The 10,858-nt window shown below is 39.6% G+C and overlaps 2 protein-coding genes across 4 annotated transcripts; one reads left to right on the top strand and one right to left on the bottom strand.

The window, feature by feature from the left end:
- Positions 1–139: 139 nt before the first annotated feature.
- Positions 140–3,552, top strand: LOC137183163 (ubiquitin-associated protein 1-like). Its single transcript, XM_067590019.1, has 5 exons — positions 140–1,020; positions 1,575–2,234; positions 2,348–2,518; positions 3,008–3,109; positions 3,197–3,552. The coding sequence occupies exons 1-5, from the start codon at positions 865–867 to the stop codon at positions 3,329–3,331; spliced, it is 1,224 nt and encodes a 407-aa protein (XP_067446120.1). The 5' UTR covers positions 140–864; the 3' UTR covers positions 3,332–3,552.
- LOC137183154 (protein regulator of cytokinesis 1-like) lies at positions 3,538–9,210 on the bottom strand. Of its 3 annotated transcripts, none has more exons than XM_067589995.1 (14): positions 9,049–9,210; positions 7,950–8,082; positions 7,729–7,851; positions 7,413–7,646; positions 7,153–7,323; positions 6,881–7,030; positions 6,643–6,790; positions 6,404–6,540; positions 6,220–6,315; positions 5,663–5,809; positions 5,460–5,570; positions 5,242–5,349; positions 4,661–4,831; positions 3,538–4,068 (listed from the first exon to the last, which is right to left on the bottom strand). In XM_067589995.1, the coding sequence occupies exons 1-14, from the start codon at positions 9,057–9,059 to the stop codon at positions 3,997–3,999; spliced, it is 1,812 nt and encodes a 603-aa protein (XP_067446096.1). In that variant the 5' UTR covers positions 9,060–9,210; the 3' UTR covers positions 3,538–3,996. The 3 variants fall into 3 exon arrangements, with proteins under 3 accessions (XP_067446096.1, XP_067446095.1, XP_067446097.1); XM_067589994.1 differs by lacking the exon at positions 9,049–9,210 and adding an exon at positions 8,873–8,986; XM_067589996.1 differs by lacking the exon at positions 9,049–9,210 and adding an exon at positions 8,873–8,986 and having other exon boundaries at positions 4,728–4,831.
- Positions 9,211–10,858: the final 1,648 nt, after the last annotated feature.

Raw genomic sequence — 10,858 nt, 5'->3', positions numbered from 1 at the left:
CTTTAAGTTTCCTTTTCTTTCAGTACACTTTCAAAACTGCTTTTCTCTATTTTCAGAGGTCTGTTACAGAACCTGTAAACCCCCCTATGTTTGTGAATCTTTAAATTTACTGTGATTGTTAAAAATATATAAATAAAATGTATATCTCTGTACAGAACTTTAAGGTTTTTTTCTTACTTGTCTGCAGACCTTTTTAAGATGTTGACTAAAACAAACAACACGTGAATGCAACAGACATCACAGTGTTGTAGTACACTGTACCTTTATGTAATCAGCTAATCTCTGGAAAGTATCATGCCGTTCTTTGTTTCCCAATACCTCAGCATTTCTCTAATCCTCCTTCTGAACCACGTTGAAATTACTAAGTCACACAGCCTGAAATGTGGCTTTGAACATGGACGATACAGCTCCAGTCAACTAAAAAATTGTAAGATACTGAGGAAAAATAATTATACATTTTACATTGTTAATGTATTCATAGTAAAACATAAAATAATTAGACATTTATGTTATTATACATACATGTATAAAGGTTGTTTTTTTTTTTAAAACTTCTTATGTATGATTCTAGTAGGTATTTATATACATATTTAAATACTCCATTGTCTGTACTGTAGCTTTGGGATTATAGCAGGTGTCTGAGGTGTTATTGTAAACAACTCCTCAGATGATGTCAGAGGCTTAGTGATGAAGAGGTTTATCACACATGATGATGTCTATGTGTTCGTCATTTACTCCTCATACCTGCTTCAGAGCGCCGAGGACCTGAGAGAAAAACAACCTGACAGAGGTGAGTGCTGATAAAATAGTGATGATGTTCTGGTTCTGTATCTATAACCTCAGGAACTCTTTGTGGTTCTTCTGATGCAGGTGCGTTTTCAGTGCATATTTGGTGCGATGAACGCTCTGGAAGATGTCCCATTTCAGACCCCACTGGGTCCACTGAGGGAGGAAGTCCAGCTGGTGACCGGTCCAGACCTCACTATACCAGACTGCCATCGGATACTGCAAGAAACTGAGGTCATATTTCCGAGTTAACAGACACATATTCCTGTTTTGAAATGTCTTTCAGTAGCAGTGATTTGAGAGAGCTCACATGCTCTCTCTTATGCAATTCCTGTTCAGTAACACCTAATTATTTTTCCTCTCATATTCATGCTCCAGTTAAATTGTTAGAAAAATCAATTGTTTATAGTACTGGGGTCCAATAGGCCCAATTTTTTTCTTCCCAATACAATTCCTGGAAGGCAGCTACATCAGATTTGATTGATTATCAAGATGCATTTCAATGTTTCTGTAAAACTGTATTGTCTTCCTGCTGTAAAGTGTTTTGGAGCTGCATCTGAGCAGGTTATATGAATCTGACTACAGGTCACTGCTATTGTCTTTATATTTGTGATAAACATTTATTTATTGACATTATCTTCATATGCCTTTTTTATGGGAAACACAAGCGAAATGATAAAATGACTGATGGCTGACTTAAATTGAGCTGTTTTAGTGTCCTGTGCTTTTTCAACTATGACAAATCAAACTGTTATGGAAAAGGCTTAAAGTCTTTCTTTCTCCTGCAGTACGGATTCAACCTGGAGAAGTGGATTGTAACTAGGCAGCAGCCTGTCTGCCAGGCCCCATCCTGTCCCCCCTACTGGATGATGTTCAGCAGCCCTCAGGTGACCCACAGGGTCAGTCGCAGGGGCAGTGACCCGTGGGTCAGCCCTCGGCCCCGCAGTCACAGTCTGAACTCTGCAGACACCCGCTGGCTGCACCATCGCACCGTCAAGTTCCTCATATCTGACTCAGAGGATGAAGATGGGTACAATGAGGATAATGAAGGCTCCTCCACTGAAGATACACGTCACCTCATCAAGATAAGAGAGCGGCCCCGGAGCGCTGCACCCAGAGACAGAGTCTCCAGAGTCAAAGACATGCACTGGGGCCCTTCCATTCACCACTGTAAGCCGGACTCACCTCAGACCCTCAGAGGCCACAGAGGCAGCTTAACATCTCTCCAAGACTTCAGACAGCCGCTGCGTGCACTGGAGCAGCACAGGTCACAGCAGGGCAGCCCGCTCCCTCCTGGGCAGAAGAACTGCAAGAAGAGGCAGCGTCCACTGGGCTCTGTGGGCAGAAAGTTCTCCCTAAACGCACCTCCTGCTGGTCCGTCTCCATCCAGGCTGCAGCAGCAACGACCCTCCTCTGCAGGGCCTGTTGTCAAAAACCGCAGGCAGAAGGTTTGTTTTTCTCTCAGTGTATCTGAGAAGAATATTTATCATACCTTTATTTCTTCTCTACTTCCTTCCTTCTCATAACTCACCACGCTTGTCTGCTCCTGTGTTGTCATCAGGCCCTGAGGACAGGTGGCTCTCGTGGGGTTTTCTTTGACTCAGCAGCAGAGCTGTTGTCAGCGCTCAGTCAAGAAGAGAGGGAGCTACTTGAAACCATCACTGAGAAGGGTTACTCTTTACGCACAGCTATTCTGGCACTGCAGAAGACAGGCTATCACAGCCCAGAGAAGGTATGTCCTATTTTGCTTCATAAGCTGTGTGTTAATCACCTTTTAATGGTTAACAAACCCTGATAATGTGTAAATCAAATGCTTATGATTTGCCTTATTAAGAGCAGGCTTGACAGCTAACTGTAAAATGAAAGCCTACACTTCATCAAACCTGCCTTCAAAAATGTTTAGACTCACATTTTGTTATATTTGCTTCCCACAAGGTAAGTAGTTGCTCAAATTGCAGAGCAAAAACCACAAATCCTTCACTTGTATGTTTGTGAGCTCACAACCTGTAAACTCAGTCTTACATATCCTTTGCAACAGCTTAATAGTGATCTGAAAAGCACCAACATTTAACCCCAAATAAACTAATTTAAACTCTGTATCAGTTTACTTGAAAGGTGTCAAGACTACATGGTGTACATAGAAATGCATTGAACTCATGTTAATCTGCTTCATCAAGGCCGAATATATCATTACCAAAACTACTTGTTCTTTTATCAACAGATCCTAAAATACCTAGTTGCCAGCGACCGTCTGTGTGAGCTGGGTTATGATGAAGCACAAGTAGAGGAGGCCTTGGAGATGTTTCAGAACTGTGAGAGCAAGGTGATCCCAGCTCCTTTTACTTGTCAGTGGATACAGAAAGCCGTGCCTTAACTTAACTGGATGTTTAACATTGAAATTTTGTTTCAGGCTGCCGAGTTCCTGCGTCTCCTCGCTCAGTTTAATGAGATGGGCTTCCAACAAAATGCCATCAAAGAAGTGCTGCTCGTTCATGAAAATCATCGTGAGAGGGCTCTTGAAGAACTCATGACACGCATGGCTTAAAGCCGAACATGTTCTCATTTCAAGTCCACATGGAGAAAGGATTATTTTCTATGGTATGTGTGGAAAATGTACTAAAGATACTAAACAGATAATGCCTTCCAACTGTGCTGTTAACATCTGTGCAACTCAACCACAGAGGCTGTAATGAAAACATTTCAGTATAATTAAAATGACACAGAGTAAGAATTACACTTAGTGAGGATGAATGTTCTTTTAAAAAGTTTATTTACAGGTTGACTTTTAAAAAAGCAGGAGCAGCAGAAGTTTTTGAAGAGCAAATTTAGCTGTCATTCCAGCTGGATCAATCGATTCATGGGCTAACTGCTACAGTACTAACTCTCAAGTAGTGAATTATAGATAAGTTTCACTTAAAAAGGCTGTATCCCCATAAGAAAAATGTCAAATAAAAAGCCACAACCGCCTAAAGCCACAAACATCATTAACTTACCACAAAAATATATACAGAAGAGAAAATTGCCCCAGCAGTTGACATTGAAATAAACTCTAATGAAAACAGGATCACTTGAGTCTCAAAATGTTCACATGGTGTAAAATATTTACATTTTTTATAAAGAAGTTCAAGTTCCCTCTTGTCCACTTTAACTAACACCAAACTACCACCGAGCTGGGCGACTCCTGGCACTGAAGCTGCTCCTTTTGATCCATCAGTGTTGAGTGACGGTGGAGTTCAGCAGTCCCGACTTCCCATTGGATTTAGACGCCTTCGAGAGCTCTCTCTGTGAGAAAACAGCAAACTTAACTGTCAATATGTATTCATAATTACAGTATTAAAATGTCAAATATACAAACATGTTAACATGTGTCATAGCAATATGAAATGCTATATATTCATTTTGGAAAGATATTTCTTTAATTAATTTGGTGGAAACTGGCTCAGAGTTATTATCTAAATTGTTACTGTATGACCATCAAAACATCAAACATGAGATTTTTAATAAATTTTGTCATCATGCTGGCACTCCTTTTTGTCTTTCAATTGGTTTATCCTTGTATCAAAACTCTTAAGTTGTTTAACCATGCAATTGTGTCTGTGTCTCTGTGTTGATGTAAACATTTTCAAAAAAAGGAAAATCATTCTTTGGATTTAAAAAAAAAAAAAAAAAGGTCAAACAGGTATTCACCAAAACAGTGATGCCAAATGGTGAGCTTCAAATTTAGTGTGAACTATATAATACTACATACTGAAGGGGAGGATTGTTGCTCTTGATGGTACCTTCTACTGGTGTAATCCAGGAAAACTGATTACTTTCCTTCATTAGTTTGGACTTTTTGCAGTTAAGGACTAAACAGATGTAAAACAGCATTTACCGCAAATTCCGAATAGGAACCAGCAATAGAGTTAAAGGTGAAGGTGTGATCTTGAGTATCCTGAGACCTTAGTGTGCCACTTGGAGTATTTCTAAGATGGGAGATGTTTTCCTTGTTCCGATCAAGTGCACGGGGAGTTTTTCCATGTCCAGGGGTTCGCAGGCCAAGACTCTAAAAACAAGACCAACTACAGTGTTAATGTGTTTTTTTGTTTGTCTTTCATTTTTTACATTATTTCAGACTATAGGACTATATATAGAATACTTATATCTCAAGTAAAAACATCTGTAAAAATGGTGATCATGATATTTGACATAACTGCTAATTTAAGCGCATCTAAAAGTAGAATACAGGAAATAGTTGTTTATTATATTACAGTCAAAGTGTTCAACTGCAGCTGTTGACCAGTATTAGGGTGGGGAAGGAAATATAACCAAATGATCTACTGAAAAAAAAAAAAGAATTCATGAGTGTATCCATATATAACTAAAATGTTGCACCCTACCTACCTAAAATAGAGTGCTAATCCACAATATGGATTCTGTTGATGACATGAGTCACAAGGATCACAGTGATCATACCTTGCTGGCAGACAGAGGAGGTTTCGCCATCGAGGTCTGGCACATGGTTCCACCGATGCCTGAGCTAAGGAAGCTGGTAGGAGTGGAGAAGGTCGAGGTGCCATTGAGCTGCGTGTTGAGAGGAAAAAAAATGGTGAGTCAACTTTTCATTACACTTGCCCACAGACCACTACACACGCAAATGTGATAAATCTGACACAGCTGCTACAGGACCTCACCCTTCTGACTTTGCCAGTTGTGGGAGTCCCGGCTATCCGTCTTTTGGACGGAGTCCTCACTGCGGTTCCATACAACATGTCCTCCTGAGTCTGTTTGCTTTTCTTCATTTGCTATTTCAAACAACAAAAGAATATAATCATTTTGAAACTGTTGAGAAAAGGGAAATTTGAGGAATTAGTTTTTAAAGAAAGTATTTGCATACCCTCTCCAGTTTCTCCTTCTCCTTTTCAGTGTGGTGGTGATCCCACTGCTCCTTCACATACTCCAGAAATTTCTGCCCATTCACCAGGAACTCCTTGCCGTGCTCCTGCTCCCATTCATCAATTTCAGCCTTCAGACTCTTTTCCAGCTGAAAACAAAACAGGAAAAATAATTTGACCTTGTTTTGTGTGGAAAGATTTAGCACTGAGATAAACTGTCAGTCATTACATAGAAGTCCCATTTTTAAATTTCCTTTGTCAAAATTTGGTGCACAACAATCAAATAAACATGGCTCATTAACTGAATGTTTGAATATCCCCATCTGTTGGCCCAAATTGGTAATGCGCCAACAACCTCAACTGTTTCAACTCTCGTCACATATGGTTAGCTTGACCTCATTTGCTTTCTTGCCAACTGATTTAATTTGACAGGTTTTTTTTAATCCCCACTAACAACTTCTCTTAGAAGCTAATGACTGTCAACGATACCAATCCTGTTTATACGTTTACTGAGCAGACAGAACATGTCAATAAAATTTACTTTAAAACATTTCCTTACCTTAGGCAAACTTTTCTGTAGGTCACATCTCTGCTTCTCTTCTTTCAGAAGGTTCCCACCTCTGTTGTTGAACCTCATAGGGTCATTAGCTTTTCTCTGAGATGCAAAGTACATACAGTTACCACACCAAAAAAAAGGTTTGTTTTCAATGCTTTCCCACTAAATTCAGAAGTTTAGTACTCACGTCAAGCTCCAAGTACAAGGTCCAGTTCTCCTGCCATTTCGTGACTCCCTGAAACAGCTCTTTGTGGTCCTCGAAATACTTCTTCAGAGTCTTGACCTCGGCCTCGTGCCGGTCGAGAAGCTCTTCGGTGAAATCGTCTGTGGAAAGAAACATGCGTTGAGGCAAACACTCCCTCTGTGATAATCTACCGCATATATTCAGCGCAAACAAGGTTTTGTAAGAAAAAAAAAGCTTTTCACCATCATTGTATGGCACAAAAGCTTGCTTTTGTTCCTGGCTGTAGAAGCATCTCTCCCATAAAAGGGCAATCTCAGCTCTGATGGCCTCAATGAAACTCTTCATGCTCTGCATTTTCAGCACCTCTAAACGCTCGACTTCAGCCTGGAGCTGGAAGGACAGAAAACACAATATTATTACAATTTTTTATGACTGAAATGACTATTTGCAACGTCAAAGATTAACTTATAGATTTCGTACTGCTGCAATGTTTTTCTTCTTTGACTTTTCCATATGCTCAGAGAGTGCTTCCCTCTCCTCTTGGGGAATTTGAAGTCTTTCCCACAGCTCCTGGATCTTAGTGCGGAGTGCTGAACAAAGGAGCTCATTCTCAGCCTTGCGTTCTTGCAACTGGAATAAGGCATAAAAGACATACATGTATAACAATAGGATATCATACGCAATGTTATGGGCTGTTACATCATAGCCTTGGTTAAACAAAAAACTAGATGCAACTATCACACAAAAATCACCTGACTGAGGAGTAGTTTAAGTGCAGCAATGTTGTCATTTGACAGACAAAACTCCTCCTCATCCTCACACATCACATCTGTTTCAAAACTGGTCTCTGCGTGCCGCTCCAGTTCATCCATGCATGAGATGATTTCCTTCTTCATGCTCACAAATTCATCATGACGGCGCTCCTGAAAAGACAGTTACAACCATACACGTTACAATCCAGGTTAAGAAAACTCAGTAGGTTGTTAAAAAATAGAAAGAAAGTCAGTAACACCTTCTCTTTGGTCAGATCATCCAGGTAGGCACGATATGTCTCTAGTTCCTTCAGTGATGGGATGGACTCATGGTCAATGCAAAAAGGGGTGGTGCACAAAATATCACACAGCTCATTGTCTTTGGCAGTGAGGCCCTTAAGCTCTTCCATTCTTTGCTTCTTGTGCTCCCTCATCACCTGAAGACGGGTGCGGCTGTTCTTCTCCAACTGCAACATGGTACAGCCTTCTTCCTCCTTTAGAAAAATCCAGAAAATTAGGCAGATTGTCTAGATGGGGATGAGAAAGCAAGTATATATTTCCTGAATGTGACTGTACCTCAAAGGGGGGCAGCTGAAGTTCACTGCACAATTTATTAAGTTCCTCCCGACAGGATTCAATGTTTTTCATTAATCTCTTTTTGAGCTCCTCCTCCTCAGCAATCATTAGATCCAGCAAACCCTGCAGTGGCAAGGGAAATCAAAAATGTATAAGTTAGTTAGCTCTGTAAAGTCAACAATCAGCATGAGACTTTCTTCAGCGGTTGATGTGGGACTCACTTTGATGTGTTTGTGAACGTCATTGGTTCTCTGCACACGCTGCTCCTCTGGTATCCCTATTTCCTCCCAAATATCCTGCAACCTGACCAGTGCTCTGTTGAGGTAGGCAACAGACTCTGCTGCATGGACTTCACTGAAAGACAAAAAGCATTTGAGTCTGTCAGTGGTCTGGAGACTCAAAGGATGGATTCACAATTTTTCAAGCCTGTCTTAAAACAACAGTTAGGTGCCCAAATTAACATTGAAATAGGTTTCTCTTGCCAAAGTCATTCCTCTTGTTCATATTGGCCATTAGACGATCCCTTCATAATGAATTTTCAGTGTAAGTGATGGGGGCCAAAATCCACAAGCCTCCTTCTGTACAAAAATGTATTTAAAAGTTTATTGGAAACTCAGCCGTCCAAATGAGTCAAATCAATTAGATATCTTTCAACATTACAGTCGAAAGTCCCTCTTTTTGTTACTGTACTCCCTCTGCAGCTCAACAGGGAGGCACAAAGAGGGAATTTGGCAGATATCCACTTGATATGACTAATTCAGACTGCTGACGCCTCATTTAAGCTTCAGATCAATGGAGCGGATTTTTAATGACCAGTTTGAACAGGAGTAATGAATACAGCGAGGAAAACCTCTTTCGGTGTTCATATGACTGTTGTTTTAAAACAGACTTGAAAAATTGTGAACCTATATATTAACACCCGATACCAGTCAAACAAGTTTCACCATTCGTGAGGATTTTAAATTCAGTAACCAGTGCTGCTGGTAGCTCAGAGCTATCGTCAAATGCCTCAACCCATTGATATGGTAAGCAAGCTAACATTAGCTAGCTTTCGACGCTGTAATTTACTGTGGGATTAGTTGTAATGTTAGCTTAAACAATAACAACACACGAGTAGCATGATATTAAAAGAAAGCAACAATACCATTCAGAATCACTCATCGCAACATAAGTAAGCGGTCACTCCGTCCCAAAGCGTGGCACAAGCTGTGTGTGTCACGGTAGAGCTAACTTACGTTAGCTTTATAACCAGTTTGCCAACAGAAGTGTTACGGTTTAATAATTAACAATGCAATTAATTCAAAATTAAAAGATACTAACCTCGCTCTCATGTTGCCACCGTAGATCACTAAAATGTGTATTTAAAAACAATATTTCTTAACGTGAAAGCTGACTTTAGACATAAAAAAGCACTATTAATACTGGAGAGTCTACAGTTATCAGCTGCCCGTTCGTTGTCGACTTCACCAGGTTTGAAATTTGCACCTAAACAATATCTGGGCTGTGATTGGCTGAATGCAGTGACGTCAAAGGAAACGGTTATGGGAGGGCGGTGCTCTGTCTAGGCAACTAAAAGCCCCGCAACACCCATCCTGTAAGAAACGTCCAGGCCGCAAACCCTAATGGAAAATAACGTGAAAATTAATATCGCAGAATTATTCTTCACAATTTAGATAAACGACCACAGGCGTCAGTATGATGTGTAGCGGCCTTCTGCCTTTCTGTGAGGTAATTTAATTGAATACATTGCTCACTTCGTTTAACTTTATCATAAGGGTGTAACGCATGCGCATGTCAATACCAAAACCATTTACAGGATCAACTATGATATGAGGGTATACTATATTGTTATACAAATACTATAGACATTTATCACATAATGATATATGTATGTAGGCTGGAAAGTAACTAAGTACATTTATTCAAGTACTGTATTTAAGTACAATTTTGATGTACATGTACTTCTTTGTACTTTGTACTTTTACTCAACTACATTTATTTAACAGCTTTAGTTATTTTTCAGATGAAGATTTGAAACAATGGATAATATAACAAGCTTTTAAAATACAAAACATTCTTAAAGATGAAACCAGTGGTTTCCAAACTTTTTGGCTTTTGATGTCTTACATAAAGCAGTGTGTAGTCGGGGTCACATTTCAGATGTCTATGAGTTGTTAACAGCTCCATCAAATAGTGATTTTTCCCTCTAAACTTCTCACATGCTTTCATTTCAATAAATGTTCAAATGATGCAATATTTCACCAAAAATGAAAAAGGCTACAGAAAAACTGAAAACAGATTTGTTTTTTCTTCTTTTCTGTCCCATTAATCATCTCACAACCCCTCAGATTTATCTGAAGACCCTTTGGAGTGGCTCGACTTTTAGGTTGGGAACCACTGGACTTAACTGGCCAACTGTATCTAAAGTAGTTTAAACTAGCTCCACCTCCAGCAGCTACAACAATAACATGCCGTTACACACTGATGCTTCAGTATTAATAATCTAATGATGTCATATATAATAATATATCAGTCAGAGGGATGAAACACTACTTTTACTGCAATACTTTGACTACAGTTTGCTGCCAATACTTGTACTTTTACTTGAGGATTTTTACTTGTAATTGAGTATTTTTACATTGCTGTATTGGTACTTTTACTTATGTAAAGGATTTGAATACTTCTTCCACCACTTTGTGCAGGTATGTATGAACTGTAAGTAGTCTATCTATCTATCTTTTGCCTACTATGACCTGATTTTTCAGCTTCCTACTAAACTGTTGTTCACATGATGTTTTTTGCATATACGACAAATCGCATCACCCACTCTCTGCACCTGTTTTTCTCCCATTTGTGTGAACAGTATGCTTGAATTTGGCCTGTGTGTAGGCTTTGTGTGGTGGATCCTGCAGGCCTCCCGGGCATTTTGTTGTACGGACTGACAAAGAATATCCTTTTGTAAAGCTATTTAAACAAGGTTTAAAACTTATTTTTTTGTACTGTGCAGAGCTAGAAAGAAGTCATGTTCTTAAATATGCTCTATGTGCTGTAGGCCTGGGTGATATGGACAAAATCAAATATCACAATATTTTTGACCTAATACCTTGATACTGATATTGCGACAATGTTG

The sequence above is a fragment of the Thunnus thynnus genome, chromosome 5 (assembly GCF_963924715.1).
Source record: "Thunnus thynnus chromosome 5, fThuThy2.1, whole genome shotgun sequence".
NCBI classification, from domain to species: Eukaryota; Metazoa; Chordata; class Actinopteri; order Scombriformes; family Scombridae; genus Thunnus; species Thunnus thynnus.
Note: the sequence above shows the minus strand (reverse complement) of the source record. Positions and strands in the feature narration are given on the sequence as shown.

Bases quoted from the DNA above. Each gene is read 5' to 3' on its own strand.
- LOC137183163 (XM_067590019.1), top strand. From the start codon at position 865: ATGCAGGTGCGTTTTCAGTGCATATTTGGTGCGATGAACGCTCTGGAA. The intron at 2,235-2,347 runs GTTTGTTTTTCT...TGTTGTCATCAG, and splicing joins TCAAAAACCGCAGGCAGAAG to GCCCTGAGGACAGGTGGCTC. The intron at 2,519-3,007 runs GTATGTCCTATT...TTTTATCAACAG, and splicing joins GCTATCACAGCCCAGAGAAG to ATCCTAAAATACCTAGTTGC.
- LOC137183154 (XM_067589994.1), bottom strand. The intron at 6,541-6,642 runs GTGAAAAGCTTT...TTCTTTCCACAG, and splicing joins TTTTGTGCCATACAATGATG to ACGATTTCACCGAAGAGCTT. The intron at 4,832-5,241 runs GTATGATCACTG...TCTTGTTTTTAG, and splicing joins CTCCTCTGTCTGCCAGCAAG to AGTCTTGGCCTGCGAACCCC.